Raw genomic sequence first — 27,112 nt, 5'->3', positions numbered from 1 at the left:
CGATGGTGATGATGGTGATGATGATGATGATGATGGGGTGGGGGGTGATGACTGAGATGAGTGAGAGATGGTGGGTGGCAGAGCGTACAGCTTGGAAGCAGAGGAGGTGACAGTGGGGGGTGTTCACTGCTCAGTGATGTGTTATGAGCCGACTTCCCCCACTACACACACGGAGACACACGTCTTTTGTCACTTAAGAAGATGTTGATTTCTTCTTTTATTGTTTCCTGGAGAGTTTTTTTTCCATTATTGTCATTATTATAAACAGATTCAGCAAAGCATTTATCTCCTCGAGCTTCATGATGTCCTCCAGCCTGTCTGTTGCAATAAACCCCAATCACCCTTCAGTAGCAAAGACGATGCAAAAGACAAATTGGTCACAAATGTATTTTCCCAAAGAAACAGCTCGTGTTTGTTGGTATGTTTCTGGTGTTAGATAAATTTGATGTATTTTCAGCTGCAGCTTATCAACTGTTTTTTTGAAGTAAGGTGGCTAAATGACAGATCCAGTGACCCTTTTCATTGTAACACTGAAGAAGCAATGTGGCTCAACAATGCCTGTATTTTATTTATTTATTTATTTATTTATTTTTACCTTTTTGAGCTATAATTAAAGCCTAGAGTCTGTTGGCAGCATGCATTTGCTTCAGGTTTTGGCATTTTTAGTGGGCTTTGCCAACCATAATTAAAATATATATAATATCTCCAGGCTTATCCTTCACCACTAAAACTTAATGGTTTACCTTGTTGAAACCTTCCTTTAGAGGTGAGCCCCCCTGATATAACTGTATTAACAGATTTATGTCCCCACAATAAGATTAATAAACACTCTCTCTCTCTTTTGCTCTAGCTCTCTCCTTAGCTCCCTCCCTCCCTCGCTCTCCCTTATTCTGGCTCTGTTGCCAAGGCTACCGTACAGCCTCTTGCTGCATATACCTAGACGAAGCTGCCGCCTGTGGATCTCTCTCTCTCTCCTTCAGGATACAAACAAAAGAAAACCCATCAGACTTTCATACCTCTGTCTCTCTTTCTCTCACGGACACACAAACACACACACACCCCTTACATTTGCACATTCTTGTTTTCCTAGGCTCACGCGCGTCCTCTTACTCTCTGTGTCTCTCACTGTCGGTCTGTCTCCTTCTTACATGCAAACACACTCCTCCATCTCCCAGACAGAGAAGCAGTAAAGGGATTGGCGTGGTTCTTGGTGTTTGGCTCCTGGTGGTTTGGCTCACAGGGAGCAGAGCAGCAGATGGCGATGTGAAGACGGGCTCAGCCAGGTAAGAGGACTTATCCTAACCAGACTTAAGGCTATGGTTGAGTGACTGTGACCGTTCCAGCCCTCCTCGCCTCTCCGCTGTCTCTCGCTCTTTCCCCCTGCGTGGCTGTATGACATGAGGTGAATACCAATTCCTCAGCAAAGCCCCTACGGTTTACATGGCCGCTGCGCTTTCCTGTGCTGCAAAAAGGTAGGAGATGTGTGATGTAGGAGGTATATATGTGCGTGTTTATTCTTAGATCATTGAAACTGATCGTTTGCCAACAGGTTGGTCCGTCGATGGCGCTTTTAACTGTGTATTTTCCCTCTCGTTTATCACTCCAAGCTTGATTTCCTCTGTGTTGTATCATGTCTATGTGACAATGTGGGAGTTACCAGAGAGAGATGCAACAGTCCACCTCCCCGAGTGATTCATTACTAATCCATCCAGCTCTGCACTGTGTGGTCGCTCTAGCTCACCGTAGCCATGTACGTGATATGAATGGTGTTTTGTCTTAGTATGAATGACTGCCAGAGAATGCCATTCCTGCACTGGTGTTTTGATGCAGTGCAATCATGTAACGCAATCTTTTGTCACCAAGAATCCAGATTTATCTCCAGCAGCCTGTAAATCAATTTGCTATGCAGCACATTTTAATTATTCATACAGTACAGCTTTGGCTGAATTGTAAGTTTATATGTGCCTTAATGAGATTTCTCTCCAAAAATACCCATGGAGCAGCTGCGAGCGATCCTGGGAGTGTATGTAAACAATAGAGCTGATTGATTATCTGTCTTTGCGATATACAAGAAAAGGCTGCAGGTTTGCTGGGCATTTCATTTTAAGGTCATTGCTGGCTTATGTGTGTATTGATATCAAGATTTTCTGTGTGTGTATGGGAGATAAAGGTTGATGAGGCTGGTCTTGGCCCTCGTGACTTTATCTCATGTTTCCATCTCATCATCACTTTCAGTAAGAGCTTCCTCTTACCTCGTCTCTCTGCCATATGAGCACTTCAGCAACACACTTGATACTCGCCCTTTATTCACTTTGATTCTCCTGGAAACAGGTTGTTCATTTTTTTTAAATAACAGACTAAAAAAAGCAGATTTGGACTTATTGTTTTTCCACACAGAGACGCTGGGAGCATCAGGAATATCCATTAAAGCACACGCCAGCTGTCACCACTTTAATTCCCCCTGTTCCCGACAGTAGGAAAAAGCTATACACAGCTGGCAGCCCCCTTCTCATTTCTGGTCCTCGAGCCCTTCTGGGACAGAGGCAATAGGCATTTTGTATGGCCCACTTTTAGACTCCATTGGATGGTGGGTTCTTGAATGGATGCAGATCAATGGAAACAGTATGCGCATACTCTATTTGAAGACTGAGGGGGTGGTGTTTGTAAGACCCAAGGACAGTACACCTTCAATGAGGAATGAAGCTCAATCCATCATCAGGTTTGACCTATTTGCTTTAAATTCACTCGGCCTGAGCTCAATCCTCAGCTAAATGATTCTGATCTTTTTGGATTTGTAATAAAATCTTTAATTTTCATTGTAAGCTCCTGAACTATCTGTGTTAATATATTCTATAGAAGCATCATACATCAGTTGAAACAAAGCTTTCTTTTCGAGAAATTTACAAACATACCAGATATGAGTGTGAAATGCAGATAAAATCATGCACAAAACAGCTGGAATGGGAACAGTAAATTGCTCTGGGTTGATGTTTTTGTTTGTGTTAAATGATTATAGTGTAAATGAAAAGCTTATCATAAACTTTCAGATTTTTTTTATTCTATTATGAATAAATTCTATCTTCAGAACTGTAATTAAAATATACCTTTACATGTACATGCAACATGTTTGGAAACAGAATGCAATAAATATAATATAGCAGACCAGATATATATTTTTTATTCATCAGTTTAACTGAATCCAGTACAACGTGTCTTGCCTCAATTATTCCTGCATAGTATTAAGACAGGAGTTGCAGCGAGTATTTTAATTCTCATCTGCAGACTACGCAAACATCAATATTTAAATTCATGTCTTTTTCTGCAACGTTAGAAACATTAAAAAGGGAAGGAACAGAAATTGTACAATAATCTGGAAGTAATGAGAAACTTCTGATGTATTTAGCGTTTAAAATTCACTAATGTTGGAGTAATGAGTAATGAATGAGTAGGAGAAGAGGACTCGTGACCTCAGGATTTCTGAGATCCCAGTGACTGCTTGGGTTAAATATATCAGACAGTTCGCCAAACAAGCGCTGAGACAAAGCAAGTAGCAGAAAAACAGAAATATTTACCTCAAAGAATAAAAGCAAAGAGAGGCCGATTTTTTTTTTTTTCTTAGGGCAAACGTGAATGTTGTCACTGCTCTCCCAGTGCAGATGTGTGTTTGTGTTTTTCATTTTTCATGCGGGGTATCTGACAAAAGTATATATGCGCGCACACACACACACACGCTACAGTATGTTGGTTGCCACAGTTACCAAAACGCCAACCTCACTGCGTCATTGCTTCAGACAACCTTCACACAAAAAAAGAGTTGCTCTTCCTTCCATTCATCCCTTCATCCACTCTTCTACCTGTCCACCTATTGTTGAAAAATGGAACACATTGAAGCGCTCTTATACAACACAATCCATGCCTCTGTGTGTGTGTGTGTGTGTACTTAACATACGTGTGTACGTTGCATGTATGCACATTGCCATGACTACAAGCCGGTCTAACTGGCGTCATCACTTCAAAACCACCTTCACAGCAAGCAAAGAGAGAAAGAAACGGACTCAAAGTGAACACACACACTAAGCTCCTGCTACTGGTGTGGTCTCATATTCCGCTGAGCACACCCCATTCGTTCAACAGGGTCCAGTGGCACATAAGGAGAGAGGGGGAGATGGTAGAGAGGAGAGGAGGGCAGAGAAGGCTCGACTTCATCATGCATACTGATTCGACTGGAGCAATCTGAATGTATTTCTGAGGGTGTCTGCTTAGTCTGGCTTGAATCATCCCTGCCTCTTCGGGATGCAGAGAGAGGCAGGGAAAGAAAGAGTGGGGAAGAAATATTGACAGTTTACTGTGTCACCTTACATCACTGTCCTCCCCTCATGAGCGCACAGCTGGGAGTCTACAAGGGTGCTACTCTGATCCATCATTAGAGAAAGCTGAATTATTAACCCTCTCTCAGTGTCTATCAATGTTACCAGTTGAATTTGTCACTCTACTGTCGATCATAGACTTAAAACTAATGGATGTATCCACCGTGTCATCGCTCATTGGTTCGTAAACTGATATTTTGATGCCTAAACTTGCATCTAGGAGGTATAGGGCTCACGCCACACATATTATTGTATTAACAATAGTCTGAAAGGTTCATTGCTTAAGTGGTAGTGTTAACATATCATATTATGAAGTGATCGTTTAAAATGGTCACACCGTGAACCACGTATAACCATGCAGGTGACTCATAAAACTGTATTTTTTGCACCGGTTTTGTATTTTTTGTACCCTGGCTATTTGAGGAAGAGACACTTTCTTACTTGTTTGTTTGTTGTTTTTTTCTGCTCCAGAGGTTGGAGAGATTTGCATGTTTAGTACATCTGCAACAGCTTTATCATTTTGCTAACCTTAACTTTGAATGTAAGCCCTGAGCTACTGTCTTGTGTCTTTTAGAATTGACTCTGCCTCACAATGGCTGACTGTGACCGGATGCCCCAGGATACAGGTTTTACCTTGATCATGTGATGTGACTCCCCTGCCAGTTCGTTGCCATCTCTCATAGGTCAGTCATTTGACTTTAATGACCTTTGATGTTAGAAAACACACAACGCATTGTCTTTGTGTTTAGATCGTGGCACGATGTGTTGCTTTTCGAGATCTTTTATCTTGCTTCACTGCTTCACTTTGTGAAGCAGGCTCTTTAAGGGATTTCTTGATTCAACAGATCGGCCTGAGTATGTTTAGTGAAACTGAACTCAGCTTTCAAAACAATGTGGTTAATTCATGATTAAACAGGAGGGGCAATCACTGTGTTACACAGGACCAGGTAGGCTTGGATAACTTTTCTCCCTCAATCAATGAAATCATCATTTAAAAACTGCATTTTGTATTTACCATGCTTATATTTGACTCTGATAATAATATTGTTTTGATTATCTGAAACATGTGACAATATCTATATATCTATATCTATCTATATAGATATAGATAGATATATATCTATATCTATATCTATCTATATCTATATATATATGTGTATATATATATATATATATATTTATGTATATAAATATATATATATATATATATATATATGTATATGTATATATATATATATATATATATATATATATATATATATATATATAAATATATACATATATATATATATGTATATATGTATATATGTATATATAAATATATATATATATATGTATATGTATATATATACATATAAATATATAAATATATATATATATATGTATATATATGTATATATATATATATATATATTTATATACATATAAATATATATATATATAGATATAGATAGATATATATCTATATCTATCTATATCTATATATATATATATATATTTATATATTTATATGTATATAAATATATATATATATATATATATATATATATATATATATATATATATATATATATATGTATATATGTATATATATGTATATGTATATATATACATATAAATATATAAATATATATATATATATGTATATATATGTATATGTATATATATGTATATATATATATATATTTATATACATATAAATATATATATATATAGATATAGATAGATATATATCTATATCTATCTATATCTATATATATATATATATATATATTTATATATTTATATGTATATAAATATATATATATATACATATACATATATATATATATATATATATATATATATTTATATACATATAAATATATAAATATATATATAAATAAATAAATATATATATATATATATATATATATATATGTATATGTATATATATATATATATATATTTATATACATATAAATATATAAATATATATATATAGATATATATATTTATATACATAAATATATATATATATATATACACATATATATATAGATACAGATATATATCTATATCTATCCATATATATTGAAAGTGCTGAGCGGAAAAGAGCTTTGAATACACTGCTGACTGTGTGTGTGTGACTGTGTTGTCAGTAGATGATAATGCTCAGGACGGATGAGAGGGATGAGAGCCACTCTGTTGCCAAGGTGACGGACAGGGCTGTAAACACGCTACCCCTGACTCATTTCTCCACAATGGAGCCTCTCTCTCTCTCTCTGTCAAATTCACACACACACACACACACACACACACACACACACACACACACACACACACACACACGATGGAGTCCAATCTAAGGGAGACAAGAGGATCCGGAGATGAGAGCCACTCTGTGCTGCTTAGCTGTACATTTGAATAGACCTGCAGAATAAACGCAACCCTTTTTGTCATATACACGCTCATTTAGAACCACACATTAGACACACGCAATGTGACAAACACAGATAGCACATACTTGAAATGAAAATCAGCATGTAGTCCCAGTGTGGCTGAAAATTATGGCCTTGACATTTTATTGTACACAAAAGCAGAAAAATCGCAAATAAGTTGTAAGTGCAGAAGAACACCTGCATGTTAACATCTGTATGTTTCAAACACCAGGTACTGTAGGTGTTTCAGAGTCTAAGATCCTATCAAAGATCTCCAAAGAATAAGTAAAAGTGTTGCCATTTGTCTACATTTTAAAAGGGTTAAATTTGTATTTGATGGGATGATTTTCAGGTAATGGCACACATAAAACCAAACACCTAATGATAAACACGTGTAAACTAAAATGCATTTAAAATCTGATTTATAACATATGAAAGGCCTTTTAACACAAAGGAACCTCGTTCAACAGGGGCATCATGACCCGTCGGCTGAGTAGCTCCACTCGTTCCCACACCGAGGACTCCATCTTCCTGAGGCCTGATGAGGATCCCGTTTGGCTAGACGAGCCCACAAAGACTGAAAAAATTGGCGACGGAGCCCTTAAAAAAGACGGGCTCCTAGAATATAAAGCTGGAACCGCTGAGGGCCAAAACCCCCAAGAGGAAGTGTTTTTACGCAAGGTGTACACACTGGTGATTGAACTCCACTGCTGGGCAGCACTGTTTATCACTTCCCAAATCTTGGTATGTGTTCCAGGCTCTCTATTATCTGCTTTTAATCGGAGTAAGTTTTTAGGTCGTCTTTGGGTTTCAGCTGCAATATCCGCCTTGCAAATGACACGTCAACACTTAAGCTTGAGGTTTTCTTTCAGCTTGACCTTTCATTTTCCACAGTGGTTTATCTTTTCATATGTATGATTGCGTTTTCATATTTGCTTCAAGTGCTTCAGGCTCGGAAAATACTTTTTCTGGGGGTGAGGCTAAAATTTGACACCTCTTCACCATTAATTCCCTCTTCCTGTTTCCGTCTATTGTTGACTTAATGTTTGATTCATTTAAACAGAAAAAAGGACAGGTGCAACATTACCATAAGTAAATAAAAGAGCCTCGTAAATGCAGCCACGATTACGACACTAGACTCTATGTGGACAATTTACATATTTTTTATGCCTGTGTAATGGTCCATCATCTTTTCTGCTCGCTTTTCACCTGAGAATGGCTGCAGTCCGATTTCCAGTGCATGAATGACTGGAGCGGTGACAATCTGCCTTCCTTCTTCTCTCCTCCCAGGGGTACTGGATATTTTTTGTGGTGGATGGAAATGGGCCACTCTCTTCCATCTACAAAGCCCTGCAGGTCATTGACTTCTACCTGGGGTTCATCTTACCCTGCCACCCTATTTTTGGAACGGATGTAAGTATCAATCCTAGATGTGGCTGACAGCTTTTAAGTCTGGGTGGAGAATAAACAGCTGTTTAACAGGATGTGAAGCACTCAACTATGTCTGACTAACTCATTCTCTCTCTGTGTTTCCCTTTATTGGCCAGTCAGTGGTGATGAGGGATGTGGTAAACACCACAGAGCACAATTGGATTGTTCATGGCACTGCAGGCATCGGTGTGGCCATCTGTGTAGTCATGGTAAAACACTGGCTTTAAGCTCTATTTTTATGCACACATTTCACAATTGTGGTCATTTCAGCATGAATTTAATGCATGATGCATGCTCAATTGGTGTTATTTGCTATAAAGAAGGAAAATAATCGAAAAAGGAAACAAGATCGATTGAATCGGTTGTTTCTTAACGTAGCGACCTGTTGTTGTGTGTTTGATTGATTTACTTATTGACTGCTTCTTTTTTGTCTTCTTTTCTATCCTTAGATCATCCACCTGGTGTGCAAGTGGCATTATGGCTCTGGCTTGTGGTCATCAGAAACTGTGTCGAGGGACGTTGGTGATCGACGTCAGTCTGTGAGTCGTCAGCCCTCTTTCACCTTGTCAGAGTGGACAGATGCCCAGGAGGATCTGATAGACCTGGACCCGGTGCCCCAGACTCCAGTATTTGATATAGGCGCAGATACCAGGACGGAGGGAGATGCTGCCACCCTTACTGTCACACCAGTGGGGCTTCAGGAGAGGTTAGAAAAGAGCATCCAGCAGGTGGAAATGTTTGCATTTATGTTTGTTTTTCTTCCAGCAGGGAGACTCACACTTTATTCATTCATTTGTAATGCAGATATATGCATTTGTCTGACTGTCTGAATAAAACAGGAGAGGCTCCAATGTTTCCCTGACCTTGGACATGTGCACACCAGGCTGCACAGAGCCCTATGGCTACGGAGCCCAACTCTCTCCAAGAGACCAGTCGGCCCAGGACTATCTCCGACAGGGAACGCACGTCCTGACCCCTGCCATGCTACACACAAGGGCCATGGACGACCAGAGCCTGCAGGCTGAGTTTTATGTGAGTGCAGCAACAGTAGCGCAGCCACCTACGTTCTCGAGATTAATATGAAATGAACAGAGACTCGCCGGAAAAGACGTACACGCACACACAGATGCAGCCACACACACCGATCGGTGCTCTGCACACGCCCGTAAGCTTTTCTACTTTCTGTTCGTGGGCGGAAGATGGAGGGATGCAAGCATTTTTTTTTCTTTTTGCATACAAAAAACCACAGAAAATTCTTGTGTCTGTTAGGAAGAAGGATGCGCGTTCAGGATCACACACACACACTAATACAGCAATGGTTGAGTGTGAGAGGCTGTGACTTCACGTGTTTAATATTATTCCCTCACCGTTTGGTTGTTATGCAGAAGGTAACTTTTGGACTTCCCCATTTCTTCACTTTCAGTTGCCTTCATTGTTCTGTGTCCATTGGCAGGAAACTCCCATGAACTTTGTGGACCCTAAGGAGTACAATTACCCAGGGCTGGTGAGAAAGAATCGCTACAAAACAATTTTACCCAGTAAGTAGAGCTGTAACACAAACTAGTGACATCAGTTACTATAAACATAATATTGAGGTAGCAATTTTTAAAACTATTTTTATGCTGATTATCTTAAATAATTTTGCATCCTCTTTCACTTTAATGCTAAAATGTGTTTGCAAGACATCAAATTTCCACTATTTCTGTTCACAATGACACACATAAGGGTGTTTCATTGTGTTTGTGAATGAACGAATGTGTAATCAGCTCCCTTTCTCGTGATAATGTCACATTGTCCACCTGCAGACACGCACAGCAGAGTGATCTTGAAGTCACAGGATGAAGATGATTTTCTTTCTACCTATATCAACGCTAATTATCTCAAAGTAAGTTCAAATGCACTCTGATGCAGCGATTTGTTATGGCTTTGATATGTAATGGTAGCAAAACAACGAGTGTGTGCATGTGCAGGGTTATGGGGGCGAGGAGCGTGCATACATTGCTACCCAGGGTCCCACTGTGAACACAGTGGGGGATTTATGGAGGATGGTGTGGCAAGAGAGGACCCCAATCATAGTGATGATCACCAACCTGGAGGAGAAGAATGAGGTAACTGTTCAAAGGATTCTTTGATAAATGTTCCTAAATATTAACCAGCTATATTATCTGCTGTGTCTATTGTTTCTTGTAGAAATGTGCTGAGTACTGGCCCGAGGACACTGTGACACACGAAGGCATCGAAATCACTGTGGTCAAGGTGACCCAGGAGGATGACTACAGTCTGAGGGTGTTTACTCTGAAGGTAACCGACAGAGAATGCATTAATATGTGAAATACAAAGGGTGAACCACAACAACATCACTTTAATGTTTTAGCTTCAAGTAATGCCAAAAAGTTGTTTGCCTCTAATTATATGCATACATGGAAATGGAAACAACCTTATACAGATGTGGATGGGTGGGTGGGGGGATGGGGTTACAGTGGTGGATGCTCATGTTAAGCGTGGCCAAAGTTTAATTTAGGTCAACATATGTAAAACTAATCCCGGTCTGCTCCAAACAGTCTGCTTGAGACAGATGTCAAATGGAGTGGATATCCCTAATACGGTCTCAGGCGCAGGTCTGGCTGTGAGCACATAAGCCCCACCCATCTGCTGTTCACATGTTCTGTTTGCAAGAGGCAGCAAATCAGAAGAAAGTTGACCTAAAGGGATGACAGAATACATACTGAGAGGGGTGCACAAAGAAATAAGTGAACTAAACAAAAATATAGAACTAGTTACAAGTTATTTTAATTTTTTTTCTGATGCTCATACTGTCAAATATATGAATTAAAACAAAACTAAAGGTTCACAGCTAGGTTCTTAACATGTAATTAGGAACAGAAGTGTGCAAGTTAAACCCTGCCATCTGTATGCTAATGTGCTTAAAGCAGTAAAGGCTTTCATTAGCAGGTAACATCAGAAAGCCTCTGTATCATTGTCCTGAATGATGCCTTGATAAACTTTAGAATTCATTTTCCTCTCTCTTGGCCCAAAGGCGATAAGCCGTGGCAAAGTTGACAATCCTGCATGTGGCTAACTCCAAAGGATTACCCACCTTTACTTTATATGTCATCTGTGTTAGCAGACGTCTTTCCACGTAACACCTTAAAAATGTTTAAAAGTGTGCTTTATGTTATATTCAAAGTGGAAATTTCTCTAAAGATATGTTACATTTTTGTTTTTATTCTTTCAATTTAAGGCACTTAAATTAAATTTCATCCCTTAGGTGCCAATTTAAATTCAGATGTTAGATGTGGATCAGAACGATCTGCACGGCTACAATATCAGCCATAAATCCGTGCGTTTTAATTAGCTGCTTTTACCTGCATCTGCTGATACTGATTAAATGCACTGTTTACATGATGATCCCTCGATTAATGTCACAAAAACACCGCAGAAGATTATTATTTTGTGTTCCCGACTCAACAAAAACATGTTACAGTAAGTGTTTCTACAAAATATGTGTATCAAACAGTCATATTTTATCCAGTAATTTATCACAACAGATATGGGTGTTGGAAGGTGGTTCGCTCAACGCTCCATTCATGTGTTCATGATGGGTGCTTTATTTTTAATTTGAGGTCACGGTGGCATCGGCACTTAGCAAACAAAACAAGATAATTCAGTAAATGCAGCCTGCATCTGATTGCTAAGCACCAGGGGATCATTATGTAACTGCGCTGAGTTAAAAGCTTGTTGATTATTCATCTCCTCTGGTTATGTTGTTTATCTATAGGATTCATAATTATTGGTAGACTGACATTCAGAAATTTGTTTATGCTCAGTACAGACCAGGACAAATAGTCTGTTTTTGTACAATCTCTTTTTTTAATGTTTGTTCTGCGTTCACTACTAAACCAAAGCAACTGTTTGGTCAAGCATGAAGAGCAACAGGTGTTCTCTGTGTGCTTGGTATAATGACATCTGTGTCACTGTCTGTGTGCATGCACCAGTGCGGGGAAGAGGAGCGCACTCTGCGGCAGTACTGGTACACTTCCTGGCCTGATCAGAAGACCCCAGACAAGGCTCCACCCCTGCTGGAGCTGGTGCAGGAAGTGGAAAGGGCCCGTGAGGAAGCCCTGCCCTCCAGTGGCCCTATAATTGTCCACTGCAGGTACATGGCTAAAGCAACTTGTTTGTAATATTGGGAGCATGAAAGATTTCATATTTAGAAGATAAAGCCATCTTTAGTTTTATATTACAGTATCTTGTTTTGCTGGTTTTTCTCACTGCACAAATCAATTCAGTTCCTCGATTTATGGTGCCTTCACTGAAATTGAAATTTCAGTGAATACAAAAATCCAACACATTACTTCTCCAACTTTTACAGTGCTGGAATTGGTCGAACTGGCTGCTTCATTGCCACCTCCATCCTGTGCAAGCAGCTGAGGACTGAGGGTGTAGTTGACATCCTGAGAACCACCTGCCAGCTCCGTCTGGACAGGTGAGATATCCTTAGAGCTCTTATCTGTGCTCGTGCCTATCTTTAGTTCTGGCATAAAAGCTCAGCTGACGTAGTTTGATTTCGTTCCAAAAAGAAGGTCACCATTGTTCAGGGTTTGGCTACGTGAGATGATTGCTTGTTTGTATATTGAAGAGGTTTGTTATCGTTTGGCTGACACCCATTTTAAGTTTGTCGAAATCTGGGGCCCTTTTCTCAATCATATTAATGGGAATTTAACATAAACTTTAACCTATTTGACTGCACTTTGTGTTTGTGTGAAACTGCACCTCTGCCGGACCCTGATTCCTTCCTGGACATGTTTCCCACATCTTCTGGTCTTGGTGAACTCTCTGTTGCCCTGTCTAAACTCACACAGAAGATCATCTTTTTTGGTTTCTTTTGAACTTTTGATTTGTACTGGCTAACTGGTGTATTTTTATTTATTTATTTATTTATTTGTTTTGTTTTTATTTTTTTCCTTTTCTTTCCTGTTTTCCTGTTTGAGGTCTTTTTTTGTTGTGTTTGGTTTCTGTTTTTTCTTTTTTTTTTTCTGTGCTTAAATGTTATTGTTTTTGAATCTTATGTCCTTTGACTGGTGTGACATTATGTAACTTTGAACTTAAAATCTTATAAATAAACATTTAAAAAAAAAAAAGAAAAAAAAAAGAAGGTCACCAAACCTTCTTCTAAATTATCTGTCCCTCCATCCGTCTTGTGCTTATCCAATTCAGGACCGGGTCAGGGATCTTAAAATTATAGTCCATTAATTATACACTTCAATAAACCATGCATGGTTCTGTGAGTGTTAAAGGAAATGATTACCTTTACTCACTTTTGAGCCAGAAAACAACAAGCATGGCTGCTACTAGTAATATTATTTATGTGAGGTACAATCAAAGCCGGCCATCAAGCACATTAGAACACCCACAATGAAAGCAGTCATTATTAGTGTTATTGGATACATCTGAGTTTAATAAGTCAAGATGTCACGGCTAATGTATTTCATTCATTGTTTGAAAAAATGTGATAAACATTTTATTTTTTGCTGGAGCTGATAAACAAATGTTTTTCCATTTAATTTTGTTATATAATTACTATGTGAAGAGTTCGATTTAATGGTATCTCTTTGTATGTGTGTTTTTCAGGGGTGGCATGATACAGACGTGTGAGCAGTACCAGTTTGTGCATCACGTCCTCAGCTTGTATGAGAAGCAGCTTTCTCAAACTGCTGAGGAATAGATGGAGCACAACAGCCACACCCAGACCGAGACACACCACTGTACACGTAACCGCCTCAGGTGGTATGCACCACTGTACCTAACATCATCTCAATCTCACCCTTTAACAAGTTCAAACCATGTTGTTCTCTTCACTCAAGGCAGGGTCACTCAAACAGAACTGAATCTGTGCTAATTGTGCGTGGTTGAGTAGAACAAATATAGAGGAGGTGTGATTTGAGATAACTCACCCGAAAATAGTAGTAACGCAGTCCCATCGATCCATGTGTTCTTGATAAGTTGAAGCAGTCACACCTAAAATAATCCAAGCCAGCACTCTCGCCTTCATTTCATTTGCACTGCTAAGGTTTCCATCACACCACTGCACATTAGTCTCCGTCATCGAGGCCTTGTTTTGCACTTGGTCTAAAACAGCTTCCTCGTGTAATGATTGTACAGTTATCGAAAGGTTAGACTGGAAGTATAATCAGATCGCCTGCAGTGGTGTGACTTACCTGTAAGGAAATGAAAGAAAGTATGTGTTGACAATAAGGGCCCTTTACAGTATAAGTGCCAGCATCGTTTAAATCTACAGAGATAATCAAATGCCAGCCTAATATTTAACTATACTGATATAAAAGTTCATATGAAATGTAAAAGTAAATGACGTCTAGCCTTTTCTCTCAATTTCAATGTAAAAAAAAAAAAAAAAAAAATCATTACAGAAGGCCTGTCTCAACTTTTGCTGCATTCAAGAGTCACCTCATCTTCAGGTTGCATGGTGCTAAGTGTTCATTAAAGGCATGTGCAATGTTATGGAACATAGGAATGTATAACGATTAGGTTATTAACTAACTAATTAGGATTTCTGTGCAATCTACAGTATTACAGTTTTACCATGCTGCCTGTGCAGTCCTCATGGCCCATGATGTTTACAGTAAACAACTTCTGCATTAAGGCCACATAGACGTTAACTCAGAGGCGTCACAGAGCCAGGGATACTGAGGGGACAGAGGCCAGAAATAGAATCACACCATTAGAAAAATCAATGCAGGAGCTCCGGAGAATCCATTGTGCACAATCGACGTTTCCAGTGACACACACGGGAGGATGTAATGAAGAGGAAAGCAAAAAAAAAAAAAAAAAAAGTTGCATAAACAATACACCATAAACATAAGGATATTCTTGTAAATGTCCAATTTTCTATCATGAAGCTTGTTGCCCTCAGAGTTTCAAGTTCTGCAATGCCTCTGCTTTAAACAGTAGCTTGAACACATCTGTGAAGTAAGAAGCCCATGATTGTTGTATAGACAGGCCAGGCCTAATCTGTATGAAGCACAATAGACCAACAAAGGTTGTCTCTCCGATGTTCAGCTGTAAAAGTTCTTTTTTCTGTGTTGTGTTTTGATTGTGTTGAGTTTAATGGATTGCATGTGCTGTATGGGACTCCATAGGTCCACAATCAAAGCGACGTGATTGGTTGTCCTGCTTTTTGTTGTGTAAAAGGGTTTAAGCCTATTATTATTGCTTGCTCTCGGCCAATGCTTTTGATACAGTTTGCTTTTGTGAAACCAACCAGAGATATTTTTAGAACATTTTGATACAATCCTTTCGAGTAGATGCCTTGTGTATATTTCCGTTTACACCATGATGGAATGTAGCTCATACTGTGGATCAAACCATCGGTTTATATTGCAAGATTTAACGGAACAAAATGTGACAACTACCTAAGTTACCTTACAGTACAGAAGATAAATAGATTATGTTCGGTCTTCAGTATTATTACTTTAGGTCTTTAGGCTTTGCTTTAATATGCTTTGCTTTCTGTGTACGTTTTTATCGTTTTCTTGGAGAATTTTACCTCAGACTGAGTTTTCACACAGTCCCCACTCTATTCTATCTGTGACTCGAGGCCACTCTCAGTTGACAACACGAGAAATAATCGCTATGTGTAAGGCAGCTAAAACAGTGAAGACAGTTTTCTACAAAAAGTCAAACAACTTCTATCTTGACTACCATGACGCTTCAGATCAGTGGCCCCGGACGTTATCAGAGGATGAACTTACCAGAGTGGGCTCAGACCGCTTTATAAATAAGACATCAGCCGGGAGAATATAACTGCCAAAATGACCTTTTACAGCAGCACCTGGTTGAGACAGACAAGAAAGGCTACAGTGTATTGTCAGGCATGTGACATAATCCTCTGATAATCTCCAGTCTACTTGATTGAAAAGCTTCTATTTTGAGTGTTTGTTGTCCGTGCTTACTTGGCCTTCTTCTGAAGATCAAAATGGGGATGACTTAATAGCCAAACAGTCAGACGTACAACCAACCAGCAATCAGTATTCCTCTCCTCTGCTACAGTATCGCTTTAAGTTGTGACTTTTTGCATCCAAATAAAGATAGATTTTCATGAATTTGTGTTGTTGTATTTTTTTTAGAGTTACTCTGTCCTGATCATCTGATCAGTCTTTTTTCCACCCCCTTTGGTTTCGTGCTGACAGGCTGCAATCGCACACGTTCACCGCTAGGGGTCAGTATATGCGATCTAATGACACACATTGCCAAACCTCCCTGCAGTCAACTGTTTGCTCGCTGACAGAGTGTTCAAAGCAACAAAACAAAGGCTTTTGTTAATCTAACAATAGAGAGCTGATGAATTCAATGAATTCAGTGAATTTACTTGGCGGTGAATTCAAACACCAATCATCCATTCATTGCAGAAACTGGGCTAAGTGAGGATGCGATACTGTAGATCGATCAGTTTTCGTTTCTTGTACATTATTTTTAAAACACTATCTTGAAAAATATAATCAAAATTAAATCAGTGGCATCCAAATGACACTTCAGCGTAGCCTGTATCTTTCACAAAGAGAAACGGGCAGTTCAGTAGTTTGCAAGTGCAATTCAGCTTAAATCGTTTGGTCCATGACGAAGAACAAATGCGAAATAGATTTTTAAATATTAATAATAGTAATAGTCAACCATCCAGGGCTGCAAACACTAGGTGAGCCTGTTTTAGAAAATCTACTTTTACAAAATTTGGCTTTTACTTGTTATGAAGTAACAGAGACACGAGTCTGAGCTGCATGCTCATATCGGGTTTTTTTGTATTTTTTTTTAAACCCTTTTTTTCTAAGAAGAATACATTTCTTCTTCAGGGCAAAAACACAGAAATCGACTACAAATAGCTTTACATTTTTACCGTAGGCCTAACCTCAGGAAACGAACCGAAAGAAAGAAATTCAGAAAAGTAAAATAGAATAAAAACTTACAAATAGAAAAAAGGTATAGTGGTTCCCTGCAAAACTGTATTAATGCTTAAGAAAATGACTTGCAAATTTTTTGCATTTAAATTCTGAGATCAGACTGCAGTGTAGTCTAAGTGAATACACGTTATTAATCCCAAAACGGGGGAAATGATAATTTCGCAGAAGCCAAAACATTAAGGATAACCTGCAGCAACACAGCGTAAATGAGGCAGAATAGCTGAAACACACCTACAACATAACGAGACAATTGAGCAATATATAGCTCAATAAGGCATAAAAGAGAAACAGAAAGAGAAAGGAGCACATAAAAATAAAACAAAATGAAACATTTAAAAGGTGTTATGTGATTTGTATTTCATAATAATTATTTGAATATAATAAAATAAGGAAATAAATAAAGATTCATATTATCCCTCTTTTTTCTGTGTGTAAGGCAGTTTAAAAAAAACACACACACTCAACGTGAGTGCGTCTCCTTTAAAAAAGAAAAAAAGCCGGACTGTCCCTTTAATCCGCAGATCAGATCACTGACGTCACCCTAGTCCTAAACCGTCGCCGCTGATTGGTTGGAAGTGACGTCAACCTCACAGTTTCCTTTTTTCCCCGTCTCCCTCCTGAACCATGACCTCATCGCTTTAGTTCATGAAAGTGCTAAAGTGCACCTTCCGTACCTAACCACCCCCTCCTCCTCCTCCTCCTCACACACACACACACACAATAACAGCTAACAGTTTTAGCCTTCACCTAGCCTAGTAAAGCTAATCTTGCTCTCCACGAGCCAGCTGAACGGCTGAGGAGGCCGTTTGTAGCCTATCACCGCGCGCTTTCATGCCTGGTTTGCTCCTGGCGCTGTCATCCTCTGTCAGCTGAGGTCTTTACTGTACACCCCGCAACACCGCCAAGTAAACACCGGCCAGCCCCCATGAAGACTCCGCCACTGTCCCCTCACACATGGAGGCCAGTTGAATAACACCCCGCAGACGCATGGAGCCCGAGGTGAGTGCTTGAGTGTGTTTGTCAATTAGCAAGAAAGGACATTTGTTTGTTTGAATCGGCTGCTCGTTGTCTGTGCTCGTGCCCAGCTCGCTCCTGCTGCGGCAAGTCCGTCATCTCGCACTCCTCCCCCCTCTTTAAGTGCGCGCCCGTCTCATAATGGGAATAAACCTCGTCCAAGCTCAAGTTATCGATCGTTTTATTGGGGTGCAAAAAAATCGCTGTGCCGGTTTCCTATTGTAAGGTAGGTGTATTAGCTTTCTTCCCGAATTTTCTGTTTAATGTTCGCGCTGGTTAAAGTCATCACAGCCTTCCCGATCAATGGAGAGGGTTCATTTTCGCATGCGGACATATCCACGCGTCATAACAAACCCAGGGCAGGTTTCCCACTCAAAACAACCTCTCTGTAAGTGTGGGGTATAACAATAGTTGATGCTGACTATATCCGACGTTTTTTTAAAAGCAGTGCCTGCTGTCCGCACTGGAGTCTATTCTTATTTCTAATGTAGGTCGGTTTATTGTAGTGCGCTGCGACCGCTCAGCCTCCATCATTTTGAACGCTGGTAAACGACACACAACGTCTTGTCTGTTTTTTGTTTTTGTTTTTGTGTTGTGTGTGTATGTATATGTGCGCCCCCATCTCTGATGATGTCTGTATTTGATTTTTCAGAGCATTTCTATGTGTACACATATTTATTTGACGATGTATTTTTGTATCAGAGATTCTTGCTATTATTTACATTTACATTACATATCATGTGGCTATTGTAGTGGAGTCTGGGGGTAGTCCCAGCTATGTATGACCCTGCATTTTACAGCAGTCAGTGCACTGAGGGAGTATTGATGAGAGGACACCGGAAGGCTTCATGCTTGGATGTGTTGTTTACAATATGATAGCGCTGTCCAGCTGCACCACGAAATCGATTTTTTAAAATGACATGACCGCTGCAACAGCATGTTACACTGGTTATTAGTCGTGGGAAACACTCAGGGTTAGACAATCATCAACTATTAACCATTAATTGTAAGCATTGTTAAAAATTTGATGATTTAAGGTGTGCCAATAACAGTTTCTTTTTAAATTCCACAATAATAATTGATTACAGCTATAAATTAATTGTTTACTACGTTTATTGTATAGCTAAAAGCAGTGAATGCCACTGAACTCACAACAGTCATGCTTTAATTTATTTACCTGACAGAAAATTAATGATAAAGGAGGTTCTCACCTGGGAAAGTCAACTAGATATCTTTTGGTTTTGGACTGTGAGACAAAACAACACTGCTCATAATGCTAACTGTTTTGGGCCTTTGTACAGACCAAGAGATTAATCTTTAACTGACAAAAACTTTTATTCATTCTGTCGTGATTTTGAATGATATGCTAATATTTTGCCTTTTAACACAATTGCAAGAACCTCTACTAAAATCCTCCACTATAAACAGGTGACCCTGTACCTGCTCATTAGAAGTGGCAATCACCAGACATCTCATGATACAATAATATCAGAATACTTGATATTCTGATATTATTGCAGTTTTTTGGCATTTTGAAAGGGTAAATATTTCAATAGATTGTGATTTCACTGCAAATTATGTCCACAAAGTTAATCCAATAAGATAAAGCAGACACTGTCACTAAAACCTGCCATAATTGTTGCTATTAGACAGCGTCAGTGTGCTACCAATGTGTTACTGTCTCTTCCTGTTCTAGATGAATAAAACCAGAATACATCTGTTTGGCAGCCAGCTGAGTCAAGTCCACTCATGTTATGTTCATTGACAAAAGCAGCATGTTGCAATTGGTCCCAGAATGTGAAAAGAATCCAGTACAATCACAAGGCAACCACAGGTTTGTTTTCTTTCTGGCAGATACAAGAAGGTTGTTGTCCTGCTTTTGTACTACTACTAGTGCAACTGAGCTATTAGCTAAGCCAAGCGTGTCCAGTCTTGAATGCTTTTTTCAGTTGAGCAAATATGATGTGATGTTGCTTGAATTAGTGTCCGTGGCTTGATAAAAATAATACGATGCTATGCTGTATCGGTTCTTCTTTTTTTCCACTTCTGCTGCACAGTGCTTTGTTGTGGTCACCCTTTAAAGTGTAAGTGAAACACTCCAGAGACACAGACAGCTTATATACACATATATATGCAAACTTTGAGTTCATGAGAGGGCCTGCTGCACAGACTAAAGGGCACAAGATGCGCTGGTGATGTAATTGTTTGTGGTCTAAACAAACCAGTCGTGCCTGTCATTGTGCGAACCTTGCTCGCTTCATATCAGCCTACTCAAGGCTGTGGCCACAGGTGACGTTATGCAGGGAGTTAATGAATAACCTGGATGGTATTACATCACCACTGGTTGCCCTCCAGTTACTCTCTTTGTGTTTGCCTCTGTCCCTGATGTCTGATAATGCCATCATGGAGCTGGCCCTTCATGTTCACCCCCATGGTGAAAGGCTGTGAATACACCTGCGTGTGTTGCCCATTTTATTGAGATAAAGTTACTTCCTCAGCTTGATGTTAACATGCACCAACCTTTTTTTGTTATCAGTCTTTTATTGAACACTGTAAAGAGAGTTTCAGTAGAGTCTGTCAATGATTTGTGTTGCTGTGTTTTGCATGACAAGAGGGGAAAATGTTTGATTTGTTTGATGTTTGATTGGGAGTCTGTTAATTGTCTTTGTCTGGAGGAAGTTCATTAGATTTCAGACGTCACTGTGACCTCACAAAGCACCTTAATTATTAGAAAACACACAAAAAATCCTACTAGCATGAAATGATGACGCGATGACGAGTTATATCCAATAACTCGGGAGGGATGTGACTAGGGAGGGATGTTGATAAGATTTTCACCATTATCAATTCTGCATATTGCCCTGATTCTTTATCATTTTCCTTGTTGACGTCTAATCAATTTTCTTTGTGGAGAAATGTCGGTCAGCGCAGGATTTTTATCGTCAACGCAGTTTGTTATTATCTAAAGTTTTCATAGTATAAACAAATGGTTGAATGCGAGGAATTACGAAAAGCTCCACTGCTTTAGCGTCATTGTTCTGCAATGTAGAAATGTTAGAAAACCACACCAGCATTGATAGGTGGAGCTCAAAGGCTCAAATGAAGTATTTGGAACCGGTTCTCAATAGCCATCCCTAACAGTGACATCATAATGTCCTTAAAAAAACACCTTTCTGGCCATCATCCAACAGCATAACTCAGAAAGAAAGATGATTTGAGTTGACATCATATTTGGCTGCATGCTGAATGTTTACACTCGTCTTTGTGCTTACCTATTGAATTGCTTTAAAGTCATTACTTACGTGTGTCTCGCCAAATTTGGATGTGAACAGCAAGTTGACTGGTTGGCGAAGAGATACAGCTGGGCGTCAAATTCCTGGGTACCTTTCATTTACAGCTAATATTTCCAGAAATCCGAAGGATGTGTAGGATTTTTTTTTTAAATTCCCATCTGGAGTAAAAATTTCCTCAAAGTTGACCAGTCAGACTAGTTTCTCTGCAAGTTGTCGTGGTGTAATTCTTTTGTTTTGACTCCTTGGATCTGCATAACCTGGTCTGTCTGGATCTTCTGACTGTGTGATCTTGCTTTTGGGAAAGCAGTGAGATTTTTGGGCTACATTAGAGGAAAACATCAGATAGAAATATATTAAAGTAATTTTGGTTGGTGGCTTTTAGACTAATTTGTGGTCATTTTCTTTTAAGTGAGTAAAATAAAAGGTGCACATACAGCTCAGGTTGGGAGAATCTCTCTTGAGCTCCGCTGTCTGTTTTAGCTTTATCTTGTATCAGCATCAGCGAGCATCCCATCACAATCACCCTTCTCGTGCCCCCTTATCACCCCAGCCTGGGCTGTTTCCATGGCAACCAAATCTGCTCCAGGCCTGTACACAGCGTGTCTGTCTCTCTGCTTTCTCTTCTCTTTGCTTGTTTTCTTCTGTTCAGTCGGAGCATCACAGCCTACTGCTGCTTCCTTAAGTGTGAGGAGCTTATTTTATTTATTTATTTATTTATTTAATGAGTCTTCCTTTTTTTTCCCTGCTTGGATGTGATGTGAAGGGGCATTTTTTCTGCATGAGGAGATGGGCGATATTTGTTATGCTGAGTAATCACGTGGATGGCTGTGTTGCTTCTTTTAATTTCTCTGCCTTTCTCATATTTTCTTGTCAATATTCTTGCTGTTTTCTCTTATTAACCTTTCATTCCATCCCTTTCTGTCCATAGAAGCGGGATTTTTTTTGAGTTTGCCACGGGACAATAGTCAAGCGACATAAAGACGCAGAGCGCTCCGTCTCTGACTACCACACATGTAAACCTGCACACTCATCCCCTCCCCATCTCTGTTCACTGCACAAAAGCAAGAAAGAGAGTGATAGAGAAGGAAGGAGAGATTCAGAGAGGAAAAAGTGTGAGACTGGGTGGGTGGGAGAGCAGTCGCCATTAGACATATGCAGCATCAGATGCTGTGCTCAGCAGCGGCAGGGACACAGAGAAAAACAGCAAAAGATTCACATCCCTCGAAGCTGTGTTGTTAGCTGCACGACTGAAAGGCTTCCTGCCAGATAAGGTACGGTATAACAGGTGATGGTGCAGGTTGTAATGTGGCAGCGGATGTTTTTTGTACAGGGGCAAACTGGTATTGCAGCAAAGCTTTCTGCAGAGTAGATATCCGGATGCTTATAATGTGAAGTTATGTCAGCATGCTAGTTACACATAAACTGTGATTCACTTTTTCAGTTAAAGAAAAGATCAGCTAAGCTCAGGTGGACTGTGTTCATTTGTTTGTGCTGTTTTATATGTTGTGCAAGCCAGTGGGCGTTTTGCCTTCAACCTTCATTGACTATCTAAATTTTTATCTATGTCAATGCTTGCCGGTTTCTACGTTCTGATTCAGCAGCAGTTTGTTGTTTAGCAGTGCAAGCAGTTGCTACTGTCTCTCTAGACTCTCTTTCATGTTCTTGTGCTGCTCCTCTTGCATCAGGCGTGTTGCCAGGCAGCGATAGCATGTGTACATCGGCTGCAGGTTCAGTTCATCCGGCAGACTACAAGTCAATAGGAGCTGTAGGCTGTAGTGAAGCGCTACTCAACCTCCATGTCATATGTTTGATGTGGTCGCCTAAATGTGACATTTGATTTTTCACCCACATTCTCCTTCTGCTCCACAATCATCCCCTCTCCCTCACCTTGAGCTGGCTAAGTTGCTAGGCTGGAGAGATCCTGGCTGCATAACATCCTTCGTTACCTCCACACAGCTCTCCTTTCTCGCTCCACTCCCTCCCTCTGTGGCGCTGCCAGACCACAGGTGAAAAGTTGCAGGACACAAGTGATTAGATGCATTTCCTCCCCAGTTTAACCCCCTCTCTCGCTTTCTCACCAGTGTTGTTAACTGTTTTTCTTTTCTGCCCATCCTCTCAAGAGGAACATCGCCTTATCATCGTTTTTGTTTTGGCTGCTGCACCTCTGTCACTCACACTCTTCCTTTTCAGCCGAGGTTTAAACCTCCATTTACGCTTTGGGGTAAACGAGAAGAGGCCCATTCATTTTTAATGACACCGCGTGCCTGTAGATGAATAAAACAACACGTCTGCATTCACATTCTGACCTTTTACTTGTCGCATGACACCTGGTTGACCAATGAAATGGACCTCAACCTACGCTGGGTTTATTTTTCATTTGCATGTTGACTTAATTAAATGGCACAGCGGTTTTGTAATGTGCAGTCTAGCACGCGCACACATGCTGTTTCTCACAACCCCAATAAATGACTGATCGTGTGTGTCCCATGTTAAAGGTAAAAGCGCTGTGGTGAATGTGAGCACGGAGGAGATCAGAGTGATTAGAAGTGATGGATAGACGGAGGCAGTTTGTGGATGGTTAATTTGAAACACACATACGAACACACACGCGCAGGATGTCACACAGGCCTTCTGCCTGTGTCCAGACCTGCTCTCTGAATTCCCCTGGCTTAATTTATCGCACGCTCTCAGTTTCCTGTTTCACGAGCTACTGCACAAGAGACCCTCGGTCAACAACCACCAGCCTTCACAGTTACACAGACACTCACACTTACGAATTTAAGTCTTTGTCTTCGGATGTGTGATATTCCTTCAGATCCCGGGACTGCTAAATCTCGTTGGATGATCCGGTCAGCTTTTAAGTCTTAAAATAACTTTTGTATTCATCTTTATAGCACCGTGGTTATTTTAAAATGCCAGGTGCTAAATATCTGCTAATAAAAGATAATGCAAAAGATCAAAAGTACGTGTGAATTCTTGTGCAGGATTGGAAATGTGTGTGAAATGGATCCGTTGTTGTGACTTTGCAGCAGTTGAGTTTGAAGAGCTTTATTTGTTACCATGGAGCTATCGAGTGAAGCTTAGCCCAACACGTGCCCTTTATGATCACATGTTTGTCGCGTTCTTACATTTCTCCATGAATGCTTTGCTAACTTAATTCTCTTTTTTTTGTCGCTTCTTCTTTTAGGCACCATGGATCTCCCAGCGCCTGCTCCAGTGGTAGCCCTTCTCCACTGACCCTTATCTCCTCCTTCCTCCACCTCTCTCATCTACCCCTCATTCTTCATACCCCGCTACCCCCTCACCCCCGCGTCTTCGACCCTAGCTTACCGCTCAGCCCGTCTTACATCATGGCAGGGGAGAAAGGGCCCAACAAGAAGAGCGCCATGGACATCAAGCGCCTGGCGAGCCTCATCCAGAGAGGGACAGGCCGCTTGCTGGTGATTGACAGCAGGACGTTTTCTGAGTACAATGCGTCACACGTACAAGGCGCGGTCAATGTTTGCTGCTCGAAGCTGGTGAAGAGGCGGCTGCAGCAGGACAAAGTGTCTGTCACTGAGCTGCTTCAACCCAATGGCAAAGTGAAGGTGAGTTAAAGCTCAATTAAGGCTACCTGACAGCTGATGCTTTTTTGGTGGTAGAATGTGATTAGAGAGCCATTCACTTAAGTGCCAAGCTGTCATTATGCCAAGCTCCTACCTTGCTGATAACGGTGAGACACTTGATTCCCACCTGCTTCATAATCTACTCTTAAAACCTCTTAAAATGGTAATTTGTATGTTTTTACACTTCTCACGAATAAATAAGACAAAGCATGCTAATTGCTGAGATTTAGAGGCGCCAGTAAGTGGAGTTTGCCACTTTTGCTCAGAGCCAAACTAGCCGTTTCCCCTGTGTGCAGTCTTTGTGCCTAGCCAAATTTAAGATGCTGGTAGTTTTACAATTACAAAACTCATATTGATCTCGTATTGAAGAACATGAGTGGTATTCATATTCTTATTGAACTTGATTAAAATAAAAATTTGAGTATTTCAAAAAATGGTTCGCGTTTTTATATTTAGAGCTTTCTGTGCTTCATAAATTCCCTCAACCCACAGACTGAAATAACTCCTTTAAACAACTGATTGACTTGTCCCAAGCACACCTTGGTGATTTACAATTTTTTGTTTGTTCGTCTGCTCACATTTAGGCTACGTTCACACTGCAGGCGAAAGCGCATCAAATCCAGTTTTTTTGACCCATATCCGATCATGGTATGACAGTGTGAACGGCACAAATCCAATATTTTCAAATCCGATCTGGGTCACTTTCGTATGTGGTGCTGAATCCGATACATATCTGATGTTTTAGAAAGCGACTGCTGTGTGAACGGTCAGGTCACATTAAATCCGTCTTTTACGTCACTGACACAAGACAGACGCCAATTATCAGCGCCGGAGAAGACATCGCGAACGCTTCCTGGCCATCCGGTGAAACTGCTGGGAAGCCAACGTTGGAGAAACGTGAACATTTTATTTGTACTGTATAATCTGCAGATTCTGACAGAAATCTGAAACTATCCTTTGAAGCACCGCTCCTCTAAAACAGCAATAACGATAATTATTAGGTTATTTACATTATTATGTAAATAACAAAATAACTTAAAGCAAAAATTGGGAAACGTGAAGTCCGAAGTCTTTATATTAAGGGCCATCAGTCAAACAATACTGTTTGCTCTGGGTCTAAACAGAGCGCGTTGTGTGTGACGTCTTCTTTTGCGCATGCGGCCGCTTTGAGCGTTCACACTAGAGCGCGTTTGCTGTCGCATTTTATTTGTAGTGTGAACGAGCAGACAAAAAAATCGGATTTGATCAAAAAATCGGAATTGAGCATCAAGACCTGCAGTGTGAACGTAGCCTTAGAGTTTAGTAGTATAGCAGCTCTGCTTGTAGCATGTATTCATTATGCAGTAGGTGCAGTGGGTTGATATAGGAGGACTTTTTTTGAGCCTGGGGTCTCAGATTCAGGTTCCCTTGTCAGCACGCTGTCACACCGTTGAAGTGCCGTCATGCAAGATGCTGACTTTACGCCAGCTGTTTGAGATTATTACCAACAGCCTGAACTGCGTTTCACTGTAGTTCCAAACTAGCCTCCTCTGTGTTAGCCAAGCACATCAGTGGATGCTATATTTGGCGGGCAGGCACGCATACTGTATGTTTGTTGCTTATCAGTGGCCCTGAAATCGGATCCTTCTGGTTTCCATGACTTCTCCTCCGAATATGACAGCCTTCTTTCCATGGCCTGTCCAGCCGCGGCATGCTGACTCCTGTATTTTTAGTCTCTGTGTGAAACTGAAGGATCTCTGAGGGCGGAGGGGGGAGCAGGGGGAGAGGAGGAGGGTTGACATCAGTGTGTTTTGTGTGCGGTATGTGCTTTTTTGTGCATGTTTGCGCATGCATTTATCAGCTAACAGTTTTGCTTGACTGAATACAGAAAGCAAAAAAGCTGTAGAGGACATGGGAGATGATTTTCAGCCTCCTGGCTTCAAATGTTATTTTTAGATATTTAACTTAGTTACACCCAGTGCAATAAATGATTGACAGCAACCCATGACACTTGCCAGGTGAGTGAAATTT

General features: G+C 40.2%; 2 protein-coding genes across 5 annotated transcripts in view; both read left to right on the top strand.

Moving 5' to 3' along the window:
* Positions 1-881: 881 nt before the first annotated feature.
* On the top strand, positions 882-16,328 carry ptpn5 (protein tyrosine phosphatase non-receptor type 5). 2 transcript variants are annotated; one of them, XM_087842926.1, is made up of 14 exons: positions 882-1,283; positions 4,942-5,050; positions 7,258-7,531; positions 8,078-8,200; positions 8,335-8,427; positions 8,668-8,924; positions 9,058-9,250; positions 9,672-9,756; positions 10,024-10,103; positions 10,189-10,326; positions 10,409-10,519; positions 12,214-12,374; positions 12,591-12,704; positions 13,850-16,328. In XM_087842926.1, exons 3-14 carry the CDS (start codon positions 7,265-7,267, stop codon positions 13,941-13,943), a joined length of 1,716 nt encoding a protein of 571 aa, XP_087699052.1. In that variant the 5' UTR covers positions 882-1,283; positions 4,942-5,050; positions 7,258-7,264; the 3' UTR covers positions 13,944-16,328. The 2 variants fall into 2 exon arrangements, with proteins under 2 accessions (XP_087699052.1, XP_087699053.1); XM_087842927.1 differs by lacking the exon at positions 882-1,283 and adding an exon at positions 1,299-2,719.
* Positions 16,329-17,880: 1,552 nt separating this feature from the next.
* dusp8a (dual specificity phosphatase 8a) overlaps positions 17,881-27,112 on the top strand; it is a 43,230-nt gene continuing 33,998 nt past the window's right edge. Inside the window, exons 1-2 of one of the 3 annotated variants that reach the window (XM_087842923.1) lie at positions 17,881-18,189; positions 24,685-25,084. In XM_087842923.1, the coding sequence (XP_087699049.1) occupies positions 24,848-25,084 (237 nt within the window). In that variant the 5' untranslated portion in view covers positions 17,881-18,189; positions 24,685-24,847. Of the gene's footprint in view, positions 18,190-18,294; positions 18,431-22,263; positions 22,769-24,684; positions 25,085-27,112 lie in introns of those variants that run through there. The other 2 variants (XM_087842925.1, XM_087842924.1) reach the window with 2 other exon arrangements.

The sequence above is a fragment of the Neolamprologus brichardi genome, chromosome 7, assembly GCF_056152115.1.
Source record: "Neolamprologus brichardi isolate AB-2024 chromosome 7, ASM5615211v1, whole genome shotgun sequence".
NCBI lineage: Eukaryota > Metazoa > Chordata > Actinopteri > Cichliformes > Cichlidae > Neolamprologus > Neolamprologus brichardi.
The sequence above is the reverse complement of the archived record's forward strand: the minus strand, read 5'-3'. Positions and strand labels throughout refer to the sequence as shown.